Source organism: Uloborus diversus, chromosome 3, assembly GCF_026930045.1.
Source record: "Uloborus diversus isolate 005 chromosome 3, Udiv.v.3.1, whole genome shotgun sequence".
Classification (NCBI taxonomy): domain Eukaryota; kingdom Metazoa; phylum Arthropoda; class Arachnida; order Araneae; family Uloboridae; genus Uloborus; species Uloborus diversus.
The window spans coordinates 210772052-210797893 of NC_072733.1; the positions used below are offsets into that span (position 1 = coordinate 210772052).

At 32.5% G+C, this 25842-nt stretch overlaps 1 protein-coding gene across 1 annotated transcript in view; it reads left to right on the forward strand.

Annotated features, from left to right (window-relative positions):
- LOC129219158 (exocyst complex component 4-like) overlaps nt 1-25842 on the forward strand; it is a 73530-nt gene that overhangs the window by 25192 nt on the left and 22496 nt on the right. The window contains exons 6-11 of the mRNA XM_054853477.1: nt 7930-8006; nt 10364-10633; nt 10781-11035; nt 17730-17801; nt 19258-19404; nt 23165-23251. Of these exons, the coding sequence (XP_054709452.1) occupies nt 7930-8006; nt 10364-10633; nt 10781-11035; nt 17730-17801; nt 19258-19404; nt 23165-23251 (908 nt within the window). The remainder of the gene's footprint in view (nt 1-7929; nt 8007-10363; nt 10634-10780; nt 11036-17729; nt 17802-19257; nt 19405-23164; nt 23252-25842) is intronic.

Below are 25842 nucleotides of genomic sequence, written 5' to 3' on the forward strand. Positions count from 1 at the left end.
CCAAAGCGTGGTCCTCGCATTTATAGCCAGGGCCGCTTTGTCTAATGATGCAGGCTCCTTCAATTTTTGTTAATAGACTTGCAAATATAAGTTTTTAAAGCTCTTTTTTTCATCCCGGGCCTTTTTTCAGGCCGCTTTGGACCCCAATTTCTCTGGTCCCTTTATGTTTCCTCAATAAAGTAACCATGGCCCCTAGACAGGGGCGGATACAGAAAAATCTTTTGGAGGGGGCACATGAAATTGAATACCCCCACTTCCCGCCTTTGATGTTTCATAACAAAGTTTTAACGACTTTATTTTTAAATGCGCTTGTTTTTTTATTTACTTACTTATTATTATTATTATTTTTTAGGATTCTTTAAGGTCAATGAATTTACTTCTAAGTACATGAATATTATGCGCTAATATACTTTGAATGTGGACGGAATACATCTTTAACGTTTCAAGCCATTTAAATACTAAACCAAATATAATGTCACCAAGATGCTAGAGAATGAGCGGCTTTACCTAGGAATATTGTCATAATGATTATAACACGAGGGCAAGATTATTAAATAAATCCATACCTCTCTTGAGTTTTTTAAAATTATTTTAATCATAACTTTATAACATATATAGGTTTCACTGAAGAATTCAGAAACTATTTCTGTGTGAATTTCAAAACAATTGCTCATTTGTTCTTAAAGCCATGATACAGTTGAGATAACATATTGATACTACATGCCGTTCCTATTAAAAATCATGGTTTTTCTAAGAAACTACAACATGATTTCTTTCATTTCGCATCTTTTATTAGCTGAGAAAGAAATCTATTTCGCAAATAGGTTCCTAGATCAAAATGACTCTTTTAGGTGTGCCTACACATTAAAAAAAAATGTTAATTATTGATTCCATCAAAGAAGAATTAATGGACGAATTGCTATAATGCGGTCTCTTGAATTTGAAACCAATGAGTTAAATGTATTCTGCAACTCTGGGCCTCTGACTCCAGTAGTACTTCTTTAGCAAACAAAAAGGCTTTTATTCAAAATATGCTGTGTGTGTGTGTGTGTGTGTGTGTGTTTTGTGTTCTCTTTAATTAGCTACATAAAAAAAGTGCAAAGGAAAGGTCAGTTAAAAAGTAATAAATAAAATAGTGAAATTAAATTAATCCTTTTGGGGGGCACATGCCCCCTTTGCCCCACCTAAAATCCGCTACTGCCCCTAGAGCTCTAAAAACTAGAGAAAGTAGATAAAAGAGGAAAGTATTCGCACGTGTGGACTTCAGCTATTTACTTTGGTCCCTGCGTTGGACGAAAAAAGTTTCCGAACACTTTTCTCATGTATAGTAAACAAATGACTAGGTTTTTTTTTATTATGACACTTTAAAAAATGTTATGTGTGAATTTAAATTTATTAAGTTTAATTAAAAAATTGCTTGAAGTGGCCCACTCAGCGATTGGCCCAGTCAGGGATCCCCTACTAGCAGACCTGGCCAGTCCACCCCTGTGTACATGTGTTGAGTGAATGTGAAAGCTTCGGCAGCCAGCTAGCCTTCCTGTATTATCAAATGTCCGTTCTAGAGGTCTGAATCGCGAGTTTGCATGTTCCTCGATTTTTTGGAGTATTTGCCTGTGTGGTATTATCAATGGCTGTTCTACTAGATCTCAATGAGCCAACATAGGGGTAAGGTTCCCTTTGGTGACATAAGGTTCCCTTTGCCTGAACAGTCCTTACTTTAAGTTTTTCCACAGATTTGGATATTCTTTGCTAATGGGTTTTAAGTTTCACGACCTGACAAATTCGGACCTCATCGGATAGTGATTTTTGAGCTTGTTATTTTTGTGATGCATCGTTCTTTTCCCCCAAGGATATTGTTAGAATTTGTGTTGTTGTAATTTGGGTGGGAAAACTTTAAATTCATTTTGGATATGCTAGCAATAACTTGTTTACAATTTTTAATTGGTTAATTTTTATATTTAAATAAATGTTATTTAATCTTAAAATTTGTATATATTTATTTCCTTCTTGCGGATTACATGGCTTTCCATGTTGGCTTCTAAACACCTTACTTTGGTTCTTGTAACTTAAGGTTAAAACAGAGAGTAATGGTCTACAGAAACTTTTATCATTAATGGTTTATTGTATTCAAATGATATTAGGATTGTTTTAACGTACAGTTGGTTGATAAACAAATGAGATATATTGTTACTCAACGAGAAAAGCTTGCATATATTTATTTTTTTGCTTTTAAATATTCTGCAATAATTATAATACAAATTTTGCTTTTACTGGATAAAAATGTATTTCTGTTTATATGTGGCTTTTTTCACTACTTACCACTGCATGCAAATTATCCTTTGCTTAATGATAGGCACTATCTGTTGATGTAGTATTAACTAGATGCACAATATCTCAAAATTGTCAAAAAACGTCTTTAGGACGTCCGCTGCTTCTTCAAAAGTCACTCCTGACTACATCCCCAGGACGTCTTAAAAGGACCTTTTCTGGACAGCTGCAGGATAATGACAGGACCCTCTAAATCCTTAGCACGTCCTGTGGTCGTCTTCAGGACAATCGTAGGACACTTTTTAAACCTTCGTACATCCTCTGACCATCCTTAGGACCATTATAAGATGCTCGCAGGATATCATATCCTCTGACCATCCTCAAGACCTTCATAAGATACTTGCAGGATATCCTTTATAGATCCTTTGACCGTCCTTAGGACCATCATAAGATACTTGCAAGATATTTTTAAATCCTTTATAGATCCTCAGGCCATCCTTATGACCATCATAAGATGCCTACAGGATATCTTTAAATCCTTTATAGGTCCTCAGGCCATCTTTTTGATTATCATAAGATACCTACAGGATACTTTTAAATCCTTTATAGATCCTCTGGCTGTCCTTTAACCATAAGATAACCACAGGAAGCTTTTTAAATCATTAATAGATCCCAACCCAGTTTATATTATTAAAGTAAAAATTACAGGATATATTTTGCTTACAGATAAATGATTTATCTGAAATGTAATGATTGAAAACACATGCAATATACACTACTGGCCATTAAAATTGCTACACTAAGAAGGCGACATGGTACAGACATGAAATTTAAACGACAGGAAGAAGATGATGTGATATGCAAATGATTAGCTTTTCAGCGCATTTAGACAAGGCAGGCGCCCGCAGCGACACCTACAATGTGTTTAAATGAGGAAGCTGTACAACCAATTTCCCACGTGTAAATTCAATTTGAACATTGTTATGTGTTGGAAAATTGTTGTGATGCCTCGTGTAAGAAGAAGAAATGCGTACCAGCAGGTTTATGCCTTTGATAGCGGTTGAATTGTAGCCTAACAGGATTGCGGTTTATCCGATCGCAGTTTTGCTGCTCGCTTCGGTCAAGATCCAATGGCGGTTAGCAGAATATGGATTCGATGGGTTCAGGATGGTAATACAGATCGGCGTGCTGGTTCTCAACGGCCAGTAATCACTAACAGCCGAGAAGACAGGCATGTTATCCACATGGCCTTAATGGATCGTACAGCCACGTCACGAGTCCTGAGTCAAGAAATGGGGTCATTTGCAAGACAACAAGAGTCTGCACGAACAGTTCGGCGACATTTATAGCAGCATGGACTGTCAGCTCGGAGACCATGGCTGCGGCTACCACTGACGCTGCATCACAGACAGGAGTGCCTTCAATGGTGTCATCAGTGACGAACCTGGGTGTAACAATGGCGAGGCGTTGTTTTTTCTGATGAATCCAGGTTCCGCGCTTACAACATCATGATAGTCACATCCGGGTTTGGTGGCATCCTGGTGAACGCACACAGGCAGCATGCATTCGCCATCGTCCTACTTGTTGGGGAGAATTTCTAATCTAATAATATCTCCCCAATGTTTCCTTTGATACTAGCAGAGTGAGTTCTGAAATAAGACTAACAAACTACTTCTAACTTTCATGACATTTATTTAAACAATAATGTAAATAGTTAAAACACACTGTAAATGATAAAAATAAATACTAAGAACATAATCTCTCTACATGCTACTTTTGCATGAGATAACTAATACAACAATGCAAACTGCATGACTATCGACTAAAAACTTCGACGAAGAAACCCATTTGGAAATACGCTAACTCCAGCTCATCATTTTCAATAAAGGGCGAGCGGCCCAAACAAGCAAGTTCGAATACCGATCTAGCGACCGCCTACAACAACGAGAGATGATCAAAGAGCGAAAGAACATAAGCCGCGAGCAGTTTAAATATCCCCTGGTCATTAGCATGTCCGAGTCACGTAAACGGACACTCATCACTGCTATCATTAAGCACACGTGCCATCAGATTCCTTCTAGAAGCTTCCATGTGCCGGAGTTCCCACCAAAGGTGGACGAAAGTGAAACCAAACGTTCGGTCAATTCGACCAATGTGAATGAGTGCTGATAAGAATCTTTTACCCCAGTCATGCAGAATGATTGGTAATACATTATAAGTAAGGAAAAACGTTCTTTTACTATTGGTGTTGTGAGGTGATGAGATAGGATTATTTACTGTTGTTATTAACAGGCATTTATGCCTAACAATACTGGCCCATCCCCTGGTGTGATGGTATGAGCGCCATTAGATACGCACCTCGGTCACCTCTTGTTCGCATTGACAGCACTATGAAAAGTTGGTGTTACATTTCTGATGTGTTACGACCCGTAGCAGTACCCTTTATTCGAGCCCTGGGAAACTACGTTTCAGTAGGATAATGCATGACCGCATGTGGCCGGTATTGTGCAGACTTTCCTTGATACGGAAAATGTTTGTCTGATGCCCTGGCCATTACGTTCTCCATATCTCTCACCAAAAGAAAATGTCTGGTCAATGGTTGCTGAACATCTGTCTCCTAAGTAAATGCCAGTAACTACGGTCGATGAACTGTGGTATCATGTTGACGCTGCATGGGTGTCTGTACCTGTGCATGCCATCCAATCACTGTATGACTCTATACCCAGGCGTATAAGTGTTGTTATTGCTGCCAGAGGTAGTAGTTCTAGGTACTAATTTCTCAGGGTCTATTCACCCAAATTTCTTGAAAATTTAATCATTTGTCATTTTTGACATAATATATTTGTCCAATAAATACCATTTTGTTATCTACATTTCTTCCTGGTGTAGCAGTTTTAATTGCCAGTAGTATATATATATATATATATATATATATATATATATATATATATATATATATATATATATATATATATATATATATATATATATATATATATATATATTAGTATTGCAATGCAAATGTATTTTTCATTACAGCTTTATAAGTACATAGTCAATTTAGTTTCTCAAACATTTTCTAAGGCTCATTTGTTCTACTCTATTAGGAGAGGGATGCATTTTGCAAACATGTCATATTTCTCTACTTATTGTAATGATTCAGTTTCAGAGTTTTTCAATTAATAAGTAGCATTAAACATTCAGTTTGAATTTTCTTTAATGCAAAGTAGTTTGGAAAAAAAGCTTACTATTAATAAAAAATTTCCAATTCCTTACCTTTAAAAAGATGTCAGTTAAAAAAAATGCCTACAATAGAGGCCCTTGAATTTAATAATAATAAAAGTGCCTATCACATTGAAATTCTTTTCATGTTTGAAATTTTATATTAAAATTATTTTTTAAAATATTAAAGCTGTAAAACAGGAAACAATAAACTAAAAATGAATTTTTATGGGGGGGGGGGGGGAATACTGATGTGCAACATGAATAAATTATGCACTGCAATTTCCACTTTATTATCTTTACAAACCTTGGAGATAAATATTTCTAAGTACACATTTTATTTGCCTTTATAGGAAGTGAAAATAATAATTAAAATTGTCAAAAATGAAGTTATTGGTTTCACAATGAGAAAATTCATAGAGAAAATTCATTCTCCTCTTAGAAATAATATAATAATAATAATAATAATTTATCAATATTTCAGTCTGTTGCCAGTCTACTTGGTGAGCACAATTAATACTAAATCAAATGGTGAACCATTCTTGCATACAATATTCAGCAATTATTAAAACATGTATTATTTAAATACTTCAGTGAAGTCATCTTTTGTTTTTGGAAATGATTTAGTAATTTCATTCTCTTTAATAAGTCGATTTTCAGAACTCTGGCATAACTTTTTAATCACTTACTTTAGCACATATAAAACTCTTAAACACAAACATAACAAACAGTAGTAGTTCAAATGAAATTTAAATGTTTTTTTAAAAACTGATTCATTACAATAAGTATAAATAGAGGCAGGTAAAAAGAAAAACAATATTTTCTGGCATTTTGCAGTTGTAGTGCCCTACCGAGGAGCAATTTGGCCAAGTACTGAGTTATCAAGTATTAGTCATGTTTAAAGAAAGAACTATCGAGATACAGGTGAATAATTTTAAAGTTAAGGAATGCAATATGACTTTAGAATAAATGATCATTTTTTAATTTCAATTTCTTTGAAATTTAATCCAAAACTCCTTAAAAGTATGAAGACAGCAATTTGACAGTGGAGAAATATTAAAAATATATGGAGGATAAAGTACAATTATAAGTGAGATAAAACCTTAATCAATTTTAAAGTTTGTTATAGCTCTTTTAAGGATTAAACTTTACTGTCATAAATGATTTTTGTCAGTATAATGATAACATTTGAATGATCTAAAAGGTACATATTCTCTATCTGCACCACCTTGAACAAAAAAAAAAAAAAAAAAAAAAAAAAAAATGTTGAAAATCTATCAAGACAATGCTAGAAACAATGAATACTTTTAATCAATTTTGCATATGGAGCTTTTTTCAACATATATAAACATAATATAGTCATATTTTACAAGTGCAGCAGTATTAAATAGTTTCATAAAACATTAAACAAATTTACATTTGAATACCACTTTTAAAATTAAAAATTGTTGTCCTCATTAAAACTATCAATTTTTAATTTTCATAACTACTTGGCATTAGCTGCTGTGTACTGAGAATTAAGGTTCGGGAATATTATATAATTTCATTTAAATCACATTATATATTTGGTATTTATTTTGAAAATTTAATATTTTGCTATTTTCAATGTGTATTTTTTGAGCCAGGTATGCCCACCCAGGGGGGATCATGCCACAGACTGCGCCATTGTAATTTTTAAAAGGGGCGGGGCAGGTAGGGAGGTGTTTTTAGAGGGTATTTTTCACTTTTGAGGGGAAGGTCGACGCAATATTTAGGGGCGTCGTAGCTCTTGGGGGAGGGAGGCACCCCTGTTGGAACTATATTTGCAATTAAAAAATTATATGTAGTAATCATATTATTAAAAATAACCAATAAAGTAATATGCTATATTTATATAATAAAATAAAATAAGAACATTATATTGCTCATTATCTTATGGGATCCTTATAGGACATCCTGTGGATGTATGTGGTTTACTGGGGAGCTCTTCTAGTATAAACCGGCAAATGTCCATAAAGCGCACCCACATAGGCTATGCCTTTGCCGGTCTATTTAAAGTTTTGCACCATCAATGATGGCTAGTAGCGTTTATTACAAAGTTCTGCATCAAGTTGTACGTCATCTATGGTAGTATCATGGCTTTGCCATGAAAGGAATCATTACATCAAGCCATGTTCTAGCTATATTATAATTCTAAAAGCAAATCATACCCAAATCAGATTTTGAAAATGTGCTGCTAGTGTTAAATAAATGTTTAGATTGTGTGAAACAGTTGTAAATTTTAGGTTTGATTGACTAGCTGCAAAATTGTTTTTCTTCCATTAAAAATTATTATTTTTTCCACATTCTATTTCATTTCTAATATGTTTCAAAATTGCAATACATTCTTATTCACGTTGCTTATTTATGAGCGAATTTGAACTAATAGAGAATGTATTGTTTTGTTTTATTTCTTTTTAGTTCATTTGATAGAAGGAAAGTTATCCTCTGTGGATGCCTTAAAAGAACTAAAGTCTGAAGTATTTGGTTTGCGAGAGGTAAGCTCTTTGTTTAACTTTTCTAATAACCTGCAGCAGTGGTTGGAGAAACTACATTTTTTTGTAGCAAACTATAACTACTTTATTACAAATGTAGTTACTTACAACTACAGCTCCTTTTTTTTCAAAATGTAGCAACTACAAACTACTTTTGAAATGTAGTTGCTACTTTGCTACTTTAAAAAAAAAAAAAAAAAAAATTAAAAAGCACCTTCAAAAAATGGTTCAGATTAGTAAATTGTCTCATTTTCTCATTTGAAAATGCAATATTACTAAGTAGTATTTATTCTTTCTTTCCTTTACTGTATCAATTTGTCATTCAAAATTTTTTTTTGAATATTCGCTGTTAGAAATTAAAAGTTGAAAGAATTCAAGCTTCAAATTTGTAATCCTTTCCTCACAGTGAAGAAGTACAACTCTGCTGCTTGAAAATGTAAATATATGCATGCATAATTTGATTCAAATTTTATGCAGGCATACATTTACATAAAATTGATTTAGATGATAAAAAACATTTTAAACAAAACAAATTTTAATTTATATTATAGGAGTTGATTTTATACAAACTTATATTTTGTAGGAGCTAATTCATTGATTTTGAGCTTCAAGTTAAGGGTTTGGACTTGGACACCATCTCCTTTCTTATGCCACTGATAAAATGAAATAAAAATAATTTTTCATTTCACCAAATAACCTCAAAAACGTACAATATTTAATAATTTTTATTATGTTAATATATCAACACTCAATCAGTAAAAAAGACTTATGAAAAATATCCCAAACGGAACTGGTATTTATAATCAAATATTAATAAATTTCCGATATATGAAACGTGAATGTTTACTCCTCTTCTATGTGCAATTATTTAAAAATGCAGTGGACTTGCACTGCAACGGGATTTGATTTACTTGAAATGGCTATATATACAAGTTTTTCTCGAGTAAGGAATTTTGGAGCTAGTGCGAATTCTTGACCCGCAACACAAAAAGTTTCAGAACTGAATCACGGGCTATAAAGAAGTATTAGAAATTATTATCACTTATTAAATAGTATAAAGAAGTATCTTTTTCATTCTGAAATGATGAAACATAATTTCACGTAAGTGGGCTGTTTATCTAAAGTTTGAAAACGAAAGGAAAAAAAAAAGTTTCTGACAACTATAGAAATTAAAAAAATTTCAAAATGCCTGATCAACTAAAAATGCGTCGAATATATTTACTATACCTTCTGTTTAGTACTTTTGTCGTGCTGCATTTTATTATTGCTACATACTCTATGTACCATACGGTTTCATTTTATGCCATTCTCTCACATTGATTATGTGCTTCGTTAGTATTTTTATTCAATATCACAGTTTTTTCAATCTATTTGGGGAATGCATCCTTCGCTTGAGTTGATATTCGACTGTATATGCGGATAACATTGATACCAAAAGCTTTTTGCTTATTAGGTAAAGTTTGTAGTAAACGGAAAAATTTCCTCATACATTTCTATAAGGGGTCATTCATCAATTACGTAAGAGTTCCAAGGGAGAGGGGGAGTTGGGAAAATCTCTACATACACTTACTGGGGGGGGGGGGGGTCCAAACCCATTATGTAGTATTTTTCAAGTTGATATTTTACATTAGTAATCACGCGGTCAAGTGGTTTGGCAGGGATGATATTTCATTTGCATCTGGAAGATAAAAAACTTATTAGGATGAGCTGTTTTTTAATTGTTTTACAAAGAATGAATGGTGTAAAATAAAATATAAAAATTTCACTATGTATGGCATGTTTAATTTTTAATTAGTATCGCATCATATACAAAAAAAAATCGAAAAAACATTTAGTCTAGATTCCTACATTTTAGTATGGATTTCATGGATGAATTGTTTTATTATTTTGGAAAACAAAATGGAATCTTATGTAAGAATAGCTGGAGGGTGGGGGTTTGAAAAATTTCATAATTAATTAATTTCATAAATGTCAAGCACATCCTTTTAATTATGTATATTTCAAAGTTCATCTTATTCGAATCAATAGAACATATTTTAGTGATCTTTGAGGTGGGCAACTTATTTCTTGTAGGCCCTGTATATAATCTATGTACGAAATCTAAGAAAGTAAATTCTTGAGATAAATGAATGTCCATATTCACCGTGGAGCTAAGTGTTAGGTAAATACTGATGTCATAAACATTAGCTGATTTACGAGCTTCTCTTTTGTTAGCCTAGTCTTGTTCATCCTGAAAAAATAGTGAATGTTAGAAGAAATCATACTTTATCACCTATCATTCTGGCAATCAGTTATCTTTTAATTTTATTTTTAACTATGTTGATTTTTGATCTCTGAAACTCTTAAATTTTTCTTTACAGAATCTTCACTCTGTTTTGATAAAAGAACTGCATAAATACCTCTATATGTATCCTGAACATGTATTTTTAAATACAAATTCTGCATCCTGTGACAGAGGTGATAAAACATATGAAGAATTGTTTAGCCGGAATTATAGGAAAGAAAAACGAGAAGTCAAGCTTCCTGTTGTTGGTTGTACTTATGACTTTGAGAAAGATGCCAATTATGAAAGGATTGCAGTCATTTTGAAGTGTGTGTCTGCGCTAAATACATTACCCGAGACTGTAGAGGTAAGAAACTTAAATTTAAGGATGCTGAAACCTAAAACTAACTTTGTCTCTATCTTTGTCTCTTTAACTTATTATTTTTGATGTTATTGTTTTGTCTGTCCATTGAATTGTGTATTACTTGAAAATATTTTTTCTCTTTTTTTAAAGATATTAAAGGAAGGATTAAAGGCAGAGCTGGACACCATTGTTAGAAACTCTTCAAAGCTCATGTATGACACTTTGCAAAATTCATCATTTCCTATGTGTTCTAATCAGGTTTTTTCAAAAAAGCTGCCACACACATTAACTGAAAATTCTGTTGAAGGTGAAACACTTCTAGACCTGTTGGAAGTCATACTAGATCAATTTCGCTATGTTGCTATAAACCATCAGAGCCTTCTTCATAACCTGGAAAAAATAATGGTATGTTCTGTTCTGTTACAAGGTTAAAACCATTTTCAATTTTTTTGTTTCTTTTATATGTAATTGTTTGAAATTAAGAAAGAAATCTTTGGATTTTTATTTATTGGACTTTAAATTTATCTTGCCTGCAATGAAAACAATTATTATGCTTAACAAGGGTTAGTCGGTCAATTGCAGTTTTTGAAAATTGCATGCATTTTCAGTGTGTCCATTTTTTTACGAGGTGTAAAAATAAACTTTTAAAAGCATTCAATTTCTATGAATGTAAGTTTAAATCAATTGTGCACTATAAATTTGCTTTTTGAAATCAATAATTAATTTTGCTTTACATTTTTAATTTCAAATGCTTGGTATGAAGTATTCTCATTTCCTTCTTTTGAGTCACCAAATTCTTTGAGATAAGTTATTAATGAGTCTGTCTTGAAAATCTCATATGCTTAAAAAAGGAATTTATGCTGCTACTAATATATTCTACTGCAAGAATGTATTCTATTTTTTGTGGTACATTAAATGGGCACTAAAATTTGAAAATTGAACTTGTTTTCAAACTTGATTTGTTCAGTTGTGAGACCAAATTTAAAACTTTTGTTCAGGGGTTCCTATATCATGTTGCTCTTTTGAATTGCATTTTCATGTTCTGCGTGCACACACACACACATATATATTGTATATATATGAGTAATTTCAGGTTAACTGACCTATATTTTTTATATCGTCCCCAGTCGACCATCTCCGAATTGAAATTTTATAGAGGTGTAGAGATGCCTTTGAAACTAACCCATGCAAATTTTCAGCTTCTGAGACCCCAAAGTGACAAAAAAGTGATCCGAAATGGCAGATCAGCTTTTGGTGCCAAATTACCATCGTTAAGCTAAGTTTGCAGAAAATTTTAGCTCACTGGTAGCCTGTAATTTTAGGAGCTTACTGTACATTTGGCTGTTAATTTATTTGAGTATTTTTGTGAGTTTGAGCTGAATAGATTTTGTGTAGCATGGGCATGTAAACTTGTGAAAAAGTCTGATGGGAATTTTTTTTCTGGATTTTAGGTTGTCATACAGTTTGAACAAATATAATTCACTATTTTTACTTCGTGAATCTATAGTCAAAATATTTGTTTTTAATGAGTTACAGTTGCCATACCATTAGAAAGAACAATTTTTTCCAATCAAAATAAGTTTTTATTTCAAAGGTGGTCTTTGAAATAGGGTTGAAAAAAATTAGTTTGAGATACTGCCTGTGGTTTGCGAGAAAAGCTTGTTCTACAATGTATAACGAATGTTGATGGAAACCGGTTTATAGTAATTTTACAACTGTCATTAGTCAGAAATAGTTTTTTATTCTTTAAAAAAAATAGTTAGAAAATTAGATATGGGTAAAACAGAAAAACATCTTATGATGTCTGATGTACCAGTCTATTTCCAGAACAAGATATTATTCTGTTTCTATCATATTTAATTTGAAAAATAACTTTTTAAAAGGGAAATAAAAAAATCTTTCTGACTAATAATAGTTTTAAAATCGCTATAAACTGGTTTCCATGGCAATCACCATTCTTTATTCATTATAGAAGATGATTTTTTCATGAACAAGAGATAGTATTTCAAGCTCACTTTTTCATGCTAATCTGTACAAAGACCATCGAAAAGAAAAACTATAGGAAAAAGTGCTATTTTTCACTTCAACGATTTTGATTGCCACTTGGAGGACAATATCTTTTAGAAAATCAATATTTACACTCTGCAAATTTTACTTATTAAAAACATGTATATTGATACTATAACTGCGAATTACAAGCTTTTGAATTATTTTGTTGACAATTTATGACATTCTAAAATCCAGGAAAAAAATTTCTTTGATACCTTTTGTCAAGACTTTGCATGCATGCTACACAAAAGTCAATGAACCAAAACTCTTAAAAATACTAGAACTCATTGATAACCAAAACTACTTTTAGCTCCTATAATTTCAGGCTTCCTGTCTGATAAAATTTTTAGCAACCTTAGCTTAAACATTGCAGTTCTTTACCACAGGCAGAATTGCACACTCTTTTTCATCCTTATCTGAAAGAAAACCATCAAAATAAAAACCTTTTCTTCATGGGAAACAAAATCTGTTCTTTCTAATGTTATTAACAAAAGGAAGATGCAAGGTGACAAACTTGTGAGGTACAGCACTTTGAAAATATGCTATTTTTCACTTGAACAATTTTTATAGCCTCTTTGATGACAATATCTTCTCCGAAAAATATATTTAAACTCTGCAATTGTAACCTATTAAAAACAAGTATTTTTACTATAGAATCACGAAGTACAAACCTTTGAATATTTTTTGCTCCAATTTTATGACAACTTAAAATCTAGGAAAAAAATTCCCCACCTTGTTTTTTCATGAGTTTAGTTACATGCTGCACAAAATCTACTACATGCATGCATTGCAAAAGCTAAGCTCAAATTCGCAAAAATACTTGAATGTATTAATAGTCGAACATACTTTAGACTCACAAAGTTTCAGGCCTCCAGTATGATAAAATTTTCTGCAAACTTAGCCTACAGATGGTTATTAGGCACAAAGAGCTGATCTGCCAATTTGGATCAGTTTTTTGGGAGTTCCAGGATCCTCAGGATTTGGATCTTGGAAGCTGAGGATTTTCATAAGTTAGTTTAAAAGGCAGCTACAGCTTTATAAAATTTCATCCAAATCATAAATGGTCGAGCGAGGACCACTAGATCACTTGACATGGAGTGACTCTTATATATATATATATATATATATATATATATATATATATATATATATATATATATATATATATATATATATACACAGTTGAACTTGGATAATTTTGAAAGAGTGCTGCAAAACTTTGAGTTATCAAAAAAATTTGATTTTTGTGTGATAAAATAATCTATCATAACAGAAATTGTGAACAAAAATATTTTTTAGTTAAAAAGTCATATCTTTTAAAACTGCTGAAATATTTCAAACTGCTGATTTAATTTCTTTAAGCAAAAACTTCAAGAATAACTACAGCTCGAAACATTTCTTGTCTCAGATTCGATTGTCCTTCTGCGTAACAACAATATTCTGCTTGATGAAAGATTGCCTCACTTGCAATTGGAATCTGCAGCTGTTGCAATATTCTTAAGGCTTAGAAATTTCAATAGAGTATCTGTGTCAAATAACTCTTCTCAAATGTTAATGTTTTAATCCACTTTAAAGTAATCATCAACCCATGAAACTGTTGGAGGTAAATTTTCCTTACCAGAAAACTCACTATGGAGAGTGCCCCTGATCAATCCTACCTTTCAGAAATAATTCGCTATTGTTTTTTGGCTCACCTTAGACCATTTATTTAAACACTTTCTTGATGCTTCAAAGAGGGTAATGGGAAACCTTTGGGAATATTCAGTAAGGAGGTGTTGAACAACTAGACATCTGTAGAAATGCTTTAGATTTTAAATAATGCTTTCATCCATTAGTTGCATGACTGAGGTCATGTTTGGCAGAAAGACAACAACTGATATTTTCCATAGCCGGTATTATTTTATGAGTTGTGCAATTATCAATAAAAGAGATGATTTTTCTGTTTTTCTTTAGTATGCGTGGTTGAGATATCACGACATTCTTCATAAAGATTTGCCATCATCCATGCTTTCGTGTTATGATGGTGTTCTATTAGTTTTGCTGCATTGCGCATCTATGGGCTCTTGGTGTGGTCTTTTCAATATTTTTCACTTTTATTATTATTATTATTATATATATATATATATATATGCTTTTTTTTTGACATTTCAAAAACAGCTAAAATTTCTTGATTTTTCAATCACCAATAACTAGGATTATTCGATCTTTAGTGTGTTTTCCACCACTGTATTTTTGCCTTTAAAAACCAAAGCCCTTGCAGGGACATCATAATAAAAAATGCATCTGTTCTAAGTGTACTCAATGCTTATAGCAACTTTGTCTTTCCACTCATTTGCTGCATCTTAGTCCATACTTGAAAGAAAATTCCATTTCTTACCTTATATTTGTCAAACTATCCAGGACTTGCTTTGAAGTTGTTGTTTTCTAATGTGACAGCAAATTCTTCTACTTTTGCATGAACAAAAGCTCCACTCAGACGGATACTTTTGTCCTGCACATGCTTAAACCACATCTGGACACACTTGTTGTCATCAAAATTTTTGGGTTCTCCTGCTTGTTTGTAATTTGGATTCAATTTCAGTTCTTTTTCTTAATTTTTATTATTTTTTTGAAGGAGTATTAGGTGCTATTCCATACTCCTTTGCAATGAAGCATTTCTCCTGCCTTTTCTACCTCACAAATCACAGCATTTTTTCGGTGAAAGATAATGTTTTCTGCAAGACACAGAACAAACTCCACGACATGCTTGTACTGAACTCGTGCCACAAAAACTAAAATTTCGCATAAAGAAAACTCAAGTTATGTTGACTACTGTCCTGGTTTTGAAGTAACATCATTGGGTCATCAAAAATTGATTGTATTTGCAAGAGAATGATGTGTCACATACAAAGGAAGGGACGGGGAACACCTGTGTTTATGATTTAGTACGGGTGGTCTACATCCTTCCTTCATCCCTGCTTCATTTCTTAGAACATATAAGAATGTTCTTCCACTTCCCTAAAGAATGTCCTCAATAGCTGAAAATAAGTTAGCCACTTTTTAAATAACTGCATTTAAAACTAGATTTTGTCATTTTTAAAAGGGTAAAAATTTTCACTTTTAGAAGTTGGACTTCAAAATAACAAAGATTTTGAAGTATTAATTGAATATAAATTTCAAAGAAAATTGACAAAAACTTCAAACTGTTCACAAATTTGAATTTTAGAGTTCAAATTTTCCAAGTTCAACTATGTCCATATATACAAGGAATCGTCAACTGAAAGTGAGCCCCCCCCCCCCCTCTGTACACGAATGGTTAGGTTCATCGTCTGCAACACAAACACAGAGACATTCCTCATTTACAAAGGCAACGCGAAATGCATATTTCCAGTTCTGTAAGGCATTCATGCACGGGTTAAAGATGATAGCGTGATATAATAGACGCTCTAAAAGAGGAACAGCGTGATGTGGTCAGGTTTTTAATAGCTGAAGGTGTCTTTGAACAAGAAATTAGTCACCGTATGACTACAGTTTACCGTGAACATTGCATCTCATTGATCACTGGGAAACCAAATGTGGTTCAGAGAAGAACAGGAGAATTGCAAAAACTATACCAAACTGGACCAAAACCTCCTTGCAATCGCTCCCGACTAGGGCTGGGCGACATACAGAAATATAGTAGTATATCCATCTATATTTATTACCATGGTAACGATATTCAGATTTCAATCTGTCTGATATATCGAAGAACCGAACTTAATTAAGAACTAATTGAAAAAACGACTTAAAAATTCATATTCGTTCATAATTCTTTGTGTTCAATGAGTGGATCATGCCTGCCAATTCCTCCAGATTTCCTAGAAGTTTTATGGATTTTCGTGCCTTTTCCGATTTTTGCAAAATTTTGCATAGAGGTCCCTGGATACTCAAAAATACACATATAGGGCAGTTTTCATTCACAATCCGACCTCCCCCCTCCCACCGGGGGTTTCCTTTTACAAATCCAGTCTTCGTCGGATCTTTGCCAAATTTAGATCAGCGATTCTTTGATGCTTAAGGATTTTCATAGGGAGTTGTTTGCGTACCGATGAGGGGGGGGGCAAATACACCCCACGGAGGTTCTCCTTATGCAAATCCAGCTTACGTTAGATTTTTGCAAAATTTTGCATAGAGGTCTCTTGATACTCAAGAATTCACATATATGGCAGTTTTTTGTTCGTAATCGGACCTCCCCCCCTCCCACCAGGGGTTTCCTTTTGCGAATTCAGTTTTCGTCAGATCTTTGCCAAATTTGGATCAGTGATTTTTTGATGCTTAGGAATTTTCATACTGAGTTTTTCGCCTACCAATGAGGGAGGGGGAGGGTGGGAGCAAAAACACCCCACGAAGGTTTTCCTTAAGCAAATCCAGTTTACATCAGATTTTCGCAAAAATTTTGCAGACAGGTTCTTTGATGCTCCAGAATTCACTTAGGGTAGTTTTTGTTCGCAATGGGGGCCACTCTCCCTCCCACAGGGGATTTCTTTATACAAATCCAGTTTTTGTCGGATCTTTACCAAATTTGGCACTGCGGTTCTTTGGTGGTCAGGAATTGTCATAGGGGTTTTTGACTACCAATAAGGAAAAGGGGAAGGGTGCGAGTACACCCCACAAGGGGATTTCCTTATGCAAATCCAGTTTTCGTCGGTTTTTTTAGTGACAAGCTCAAAAGGCAAGTATACAAACATCGTAGGGATAGTATCAATCGAAGATTGCTATAGAACATGAAATATGACAAATGCATAATCATTAAATCCTTATTGGTCCTCATAGCTGTATTTTTGCTGTAATATCCCATCTGTTTCCTTGCACACTTGTAAAATTCATGCATTCACATCGTGGTTTTAAATTTTTTTAAAAATTATGTTACTGACATAATTAATTATAATAACTAACATTGGTTCCTGAATAATCTTTGTATTTGTTTATTTATAGTATTTTTCGATACTGTGTAATTTCATTGATTGAAAGTGTTACATGCTTATAATTTAAGTTTATATTGAACAAAAAAAATTTTTTTTTCCCTTTACAGATGACAAACAACATGCTTAATATGTCTCCTGGGTATGAGTTAGCAGATATCCTTTCAAAAATTCAAGCTAATGTATGTAACTATCAGTTTTTGTACAATTTAAAGATAGTTAAAAAACAATGATTGTTTACTGTATTTTCTGGACTTGGACTGGCTGATAATCTGTGTAAAAAGAGAATGCATATTATATGCTGTGTTGGATAACACATTATTTTTTTTAAAGTCAAACTTATACTAAGCATTTTTTTTCAAGAAAATTATCTGTTGGTGCTGTCTGTTTGTTTGTACCTGATAGCCAGTAGAGATGCGTTCAGGCTCATTTTTGAGACCCCAGGCCTGCCCGAGCCGCAAAATTTGTAACCAAGCCCGCCCAAGCTATCTACTATATCCAGAAATTTTATTTTTATTGAAAACAAAAACGCAGCCTCCAGCCGATTCGATGTATTTCCCCTTCAGCTTAAGGCCAAAAGAATAGTTAAGGGCAATATACCATTTTGTTCTCACTAAATTCAATATCCAGGATAAAATGGCGACTGAAAATTGAAAAATTTCGCTATATAACTTAATTAAAAGGGTCACTTGTTACAATTTTTTTTTTTTTTTTTTTGAATTTTCAGATCTGCCATTATGTGAAGAGTTCCTTAAAAACCCTCATTTTTTCAAATGTCTCTAAAATCTGTTAAACAAAAAAGTGGAAGCTCTCCTTTTCAGGGAACGTAGTGCTCAGTGGTACTAATAAACTGTAACAAAAAATGAAAATTTTTGAAATTGACATATTTGAGAAAAATCAAAAGAATTATTTTAAACTTTTTTTTCAAAAGACTGTAGAAAAAAAAACTAAAGCACGTAATTCAAAATGTTTCATATGTTTTTAAACAAGAAAAAATATCCTTTAAAAAAAAACAAATCTCAACGAAATATGTTCTACCCTTCCTGAGATAATGGACTTTAAAAATTTTGATGAAAATCCCAAGTGAGAAATCATGACAGGACCACCATCTTTGGCAACCTATATTTCGGCCAAAGAAAATTTTTGGGCCAAAAAAAACATATATCTTAAATTTTTATGAAATTTACCGTGTTAAATTCAAAAAAAAAAAAAAAAAATCCGAGCTTGTTGAATTGACATGGATTCTACCATATATATTTGCCATTTATAAGTTCACACTTTAGATAATTAAAAAAAAAAACCTTGAAAGTGGAATGGAAACTTTTCTTGAAATATTTTTTTGTCTATTGTTGAGAATAAAAATTAAGTGAAATATACCAGAAGACTAGGACATTTCTGTTGCTTTTGTTTTGCCAGTATTAGTTGGTTTGCTTTTGCTAGCATTAGAAACATTGCTTACATTTATCAAAAAAATTCTTTTTGGTTAAGTCATGCTGAATTTTCTTCAATAACCAAGTCAGAGCAACTTGTTCTATGTATTCTGTAATTTTAAATTCATTTTATAAATTTTTTTTTTAAAGATGTAATCTTGGCATTGCATTATGACACCTTGTTCTAAATATTTTATTGATTTTTCAGGTGGAAATGTTTGTGTCAGACTATTTAGACCTGCATAACACATCAGGCTCAGCTGAAAGAACAACAGCTGGAGCATTTGCGAAAATGCCTACTGTATCTGATATATCATCATTTTTCCTGAGAAAAAACATTATGAGACACAAAAAAGTAATGTATACAGCATTTATATACAGTGAAGCACCATTTATACATTTCTCTTTTATACGTTTTTATCAATTATAAGTTTTTAAACTGGTCTCTGTACAGCCTAACACACATTAACATATACGTATAATACGCTTCTTCATGTATGCACTTTTTTCATAGTCCTTTCAAACTGTATACAGACTACACACATGCTGAGCTTCCAACTGTCTATACTAAGTAATGTTCTAGATGGCACAAAAAATTAGAAAATGCATTCCAATTCATTTGTCCTGTAAACCATACATAAAAATACAGAAATTAAAAAATGTCAAGAATCGCACCGCCCCCTCCCCCTTGTTTTCTCTGGACATAAAGGTTGGTTAAGAAACTCTTCTTCTTGCTAAGATAAATCTGGTATGTAGTGTACAATGTATTCATAAGCTATAAAACATGAGAAGTAGTGGGGGGGGGGGGGGCGAGTCTATCTGACCTGGAAAAACTAAGCAACATGTACAAGTACAAAATTATGAAGACTATTTAGTCCTCTGAAAGTTGCTAAAATCATAAATTATAAATACGGAGCGTAACTAGGTTGATCCGTTAGTAATTAATTATTTAGGGAAAGTTTCTACTAGTTCCTTTTTAGTTTCTGAAGGAAAAACCATAGAAAAAAGAAATGACATGTCAATAAAGGTATCAGGATTAACAATAATTGAACATTTTTCTGTTTTACTTACTACTTTTTAAATTATTTTTAGTAGTGGTTATTAAAGGATATTTTGCCAGTAACTGACCACCTATGGCCAGTAATTGACCACTTTTTAATCAAAGTACAAATCAGCACTTAATATCATAAAGATGCCAACCATATCTATGTATATAGGTTTCTACAAATGTAGTAAGAGTTAGTAAGTCCATTTAAAGGTCTCTTCTAATTGGCTGTTGATTGGATGATTGGCATCATCACATTCACACTTGATGATGGCCATGTGCCATTGATGACCTATAAGGCTCCAAAAATTGCAAAATGTCGCCAAACTTTAGCTACTTCTCAAAAAAGTTTGGCACTGAAAAATTTGGCAAAAAATGATGCCTACAGCGTTATCTCTTTAATTTCTAACCAACCCTGTAATCTGAAGTCCAAGCAGATAGGAAGTCATCGCTATCTCAGTCGCTGTAGGATCCGAATCTAGTTATCAAGTGGCTATTATAATGCCTAAATATTGGAACATTACTATTAATTAACAAGTTAATAGACAATATTTAATAGTTTTTTCAGGGTGGTCCAAAAGTAACTATCCCAATACACAAGCTCTAGCAGCCTATTCGCTGAACCAGTTAAGCTAAAAAATTTTATATGGTTATTTTTGAAGGTATGTGCTCGAGATTGTGTTGGTTTTAAACAAAGGAGTGCTCACTGTTGCAGTTAGTGAACAAATCTCAAAACTTTCAACTGACAACGCCCACTTTTTCCTTGTGCAAACTGATCAGCATATTGGAAAACCACAAATGGTGTTAGAATGATCAGCATGTGGCAAATTTTGCTCATTGGCAAGTTCGAGGACCAGTTGCTGAAACGCTTTCCACACTGTTTTTTTTTAAGGTTTTTTCCCCCACAAGCTGTGTTTTGCACATATTGTACTCTGAGTTATGCTAAGTGCCTGAAGAATCCTTTGCTTTTATATTGTCACTAGGACTAAAATTTCTCATTTTTGTATCATGCTCCACAAGCTCCAATGCTATTTGGTTTTTCAATACAATAATTAATTTGTGCAAGAAAAGATTAGATGTTGCAAATTGAAAATTTCAAAATTAATTTTCTGTTACTCTAACAGTGAGAACCGAAATAACTTCTATCAGGAATTCAAGATTCAAGTTGTATTAAGTAAACTCACTATTCTTTCAAATTTAATTTTTTATTAATATGAAACATTCATAGCACTACTCATGGTTTCAACTGACTTGAACACATCAGAAAAGAATGCATCGCATCAAGTGCAGTTACGGTTACAAAGCAATTTCACCAGTGCAGAGCTAATTTTCATAAATAATTCTTACAAGTACTGCGTAATTCAAAATCATTACGGTCTTAATTTCATTTCTTCAAATAACTATCTAAAATTTTGGTTTTGCTGATGCGCCTCTTGAGCTTTGTATGTAGGAAAAGTCACTTTTGGACCACCCTTAATGTAATATTTAAATATATAATAGTAGTCATACAGGTAGGATAGTGTGCCAAACCCCTTTCCCGCTACCTCACTCTCTCCAATCTACAGTATTTCAGTTTTAAGCCAAGCCTCTCTGCAGGCCAAGCCATAGTTGCCGAACTTGCTGACATACCTTTTGGGCAAATCTGATAACTTTCCTTACCAAAAGGGAATGCTTTTTATTGAAAAAAATAAATCAATTGTAAGACAAAGAAATATACAAATACAAATGTGACACCCAGCAATGGCTCTCTTAAAGCCATCCACCCTCTTGCTCATTACTGTCTCTTCTAGTAAGCTGTTCCAAGTGCCCACAATCCTACTAAAATAGCAATTTTTCCTCATTTCCAGGTTAGCCTGAGATTTGAATAGCTTAAAACAATAACCCCTCAAAATCTTTTATTTGCATAACAGTAAACCCTTAACATCTTTCATTTTGATAAATTTAAGCTACTGAATCATGTCCCCTCTGACTCTCCTTTGCTCCAGGCTATACATATTAAGCCTATTAAGTCTGATATCATAATCTAAATCTGAATGTCCCCTTACTAGTCTAGTAACTCTTCTTTGAAGCCCTATCAATACAAAAATATCTTTCCTGAGATAAGGAGACCAAAACTGATAAGCATACTCCAAATGAGATCTTATTAAACTCCTATATAAAGGTAGAAGAACCTTCTAGAATAGATCTATTAATAAACACAAGCATTCTGTTGGCTTTGTTACTTGCAATGCTGCTGCACTGTTGACTGAACTTGAAATCCTGATTTGTTCAGACACCCAGATCAATAACATTTTCTTCCTCACTAACAACCAAACCCTGTAAATAATTACGGGTGTGCTTATTTCCATGACCTAAGTGTAGCATTTGACATTTCCCTACATTAACTGGCATACCCCACTTCACTTATTAATATTTCATTATCTACAAATTTTTAGTGATTGAGCTAAAGCATTTATTAATTTACCTCACTAGTTAATTACTTGTAAAAATATTTTTTCCTGAATGAAAGTTCTAATATATTTTCTTTTAAGCACAAAAATGTTAGTAATTGTTTTGGTTTTTAGAAAAAACCAACATAAATTCATTACAACCCTTTTTTGTCAATTACTGGCATTTTAGATGACTACCTCTTAGTCTCTCAACATATATGGTTATCTATTAAATGCAAAATTTTTATTTGCTTAGAACAAATATGGATGATCAACATGTCTTAGTAAATGAACCTGCAGAATAAAATTTAACATAATGAAATACGATTAAACTTTTCATTTAATAACAATTCTTACCAGTAAGAAAAGTGACTTTCTTAAAATTTTCTTGATGGCTTTCCAAATGTACCGTCCTAACCTCCAATCAAAGCTGTATTAACAACTTTAATTAATGACAGCGTTTTGTGGGGTGCTAAAAATTAGTTCTACTAATCAGATTAAGAATATCTACATATTTATTCATGTTTTGTACATTTTTGTGCTTCAGTAGTCAATTATGATCCAATCTGTCTATTAGCTTCTGGCCAAAGTATGTTTGTTGGTAATAATTATTAAATGTTAACTTGTACATATTTTTTCAGCATGCGCTTTTTAAGTTTGATGGCTCCTCTCATGCAATTAACATGAAATCATATTTGCAAGAACAGAAGGATTCCTTAAAAGGAAAGGTGAGTTTCAATTGTGCTTTCAGTACTTTTATGCATTATGTTATTTTATGTATGCTATGCTGCAAAATTGTTCAGTGTATTTTTTGTTAAATCATTACATACATTTAGCATTTACAGTGTTTAAAATGTTGTAATACACAATGTGGATTCATTAGAATTATGCTACAGCTCTGATTCTGACAAAGAAATATTAAATGGTCATCGTTTTGTGTACTTTCAAGTGATTTTTTTATGCAAACAGATTTACTCCTTACCCTCGGTTTCTAGTTTTTCTTTCTTTTTTTTTCTTTTGACTGTAACTTTAGCCATCAAAAAGCATGCTTCACTTTACCTTGTCAAAGTGCTCTTAAAGGGACAATTTTCAAATATCCTACAGGAAAAAAAATAGCTGTTCTAAGGAAGCTATGAAAAGTTCTAGTTCATAGTTCCCTTTTAGCATGTTTTTCTTTTCAAAATAGGAAGTAAATTGAATATTGAAAAAAGAAAATCAAGTAAAGTAATTTTGCAAGACATATACACAATATTGGTTCTATTAAAATTCTCTCTCAGCACCCTTCTCAAATATTTGCAATGATATTTGTACTTCCTACTGTTATTGAAAATGTTTCCACTACTTTGAAAGTTGATAAATGTCATACAGATCCTTTGAATTAGGGGCAAAAACTATGTTGTACTGTTTTGTATGACACATTCGTTTCAGATCATCCGTTTTTATTTGAACTTGCAGAATTTAAGCTAGTTTTACCTTCTTGAAAACATGTTGTTTTAAGAACTACAAAAGCTGAAAGAAACTTTATTACCTAGAAATTCTATACTTTACTTTTTTGCATGAATATATAGTTAATTTTTTGTGGTTGTGTAATTTTCATTAACGGTATATTCTACAATAACAATTTTTGTTACTTGTTACATTTATTCTGGCATAATAACAAGAAACTTTTGCATTTCAATTTTTTTTTCCTTTATCCCTAATACATTAAATATATTTCATTAATCACAGATTTTTATTTGCTCAGCTAATCAATAAATTCACAAATCAGGAATGCTTTTCCTGCTCATTCCTGATAATTAACGTTCATACTTGTAGACACATTAAAGTTATATATGTGTATGTACTAAAATGTGCAAGTTCACATTTACATGTGCAGTGGAAATCCATTAATAAGCAATGCCAAAAAAGAAAAAAAAAAACATGAAGTGGTAACCATTAAGCAGGCTTTTTTACATTAAAATGTTTTGATTTTTCTCCACTACAAGTTGCAGTTTTCTACTTTGTAGCCAATATAATAAAAATATGTTTTTATGCCTAAAACAAATAAATTACAAAAGTGATGAGCTGCAGCGCACTCTGGTCCCAAGCTGTTTATTATTTCAATCTCCAATTAGGATCTAAACTTTGCTTCAAACTATTCATCACACTGCAAGTAATTACTGTTTCTTGTAAACTATTTTAAATGGGTGTCTCCTGCTTCTAAAAAACTCTTAATCTTAATGTTGACCAAAACTTCAAACATTTTACAAGCCACTGAAGTTGGAGTCATGATCTTTAATTACCTGTCCTATCGTTAGACTACACCCTTTCTTGAAAAAAAGCCATTGATTAGTCTGCTTTCAGTCCAGTCGCATTGTTCCTTAGTTAAAATGTTTAAGACCGACAGTCTACTATTGTTTAAGTTACTCATTGTTTTAAAATTTCCAAACACTATGAAGTTCTTGAACCTTAGAACCCGTGACTTCTTTCAAGTAAAATCAACAATTCTCTCGAGTAAAGGTCAAATTCTGAAGCAAGCTGTTTGTTTGCTTGTGTCTTTCTCATTTCCATTGTTGAGGTTAAAAAACACTGGGATAAAAGTAATTTAGAATATCAGCAATCTCTCCAGCATTTTTAGCCAAGTTCTAGGTCCCTACTCTCATATGAAATTCCCACTCGTTTCATAAATAGAGGTGATGGACCAATAAGTGAACACTGCCACAAAAATGTTTTTTTCGAAAATGCATAACATTGTTAAAAACTCTAGCATTTGACTCATGACCATAAAAACATTTTAATTGATACATGTAATTATTTTTGAAAAATTCAAAATTTTTACAGTTCTATGTTGTGATATTTTTGGTGGTTTAAATGACAGAAGATATAACAACCCAGCAAATGAACATGTATATTCGACAAAGTAACACAACATTTTCTAATCATTTTCTTTTTGGAATCGCATTAAAAATAGTGGGTTCATTCTCACAAAAACAGTCATTTTGAGCTTGTTAAGTTCAGAAAAATTAAAGTGGGTGGAATCAAATGAAACCTTTTATAGAGACAGATATATGTAAGGGCTTTATAAAAAAAATATTGGTTCTGAAAAAAAAATAAAATACATTTTGAACAGCATTAAAGGGGAGACTGGGGATACTGTAGATCTGCACTTTAGTTTTCAATTTTTTTTCTCTGCTGAAAATTGTCAGTTTTTTAAAAAAAGATTGTATGAACAATTGCAATTGTTTCCTCTATCTGACAGTTTTTTTTTCAGTTGAAATTAAACAGATAGTTTTGGTAAAATATTTTTTTCCAAAATTTTTAAAAAAGGATCCTGTATCCC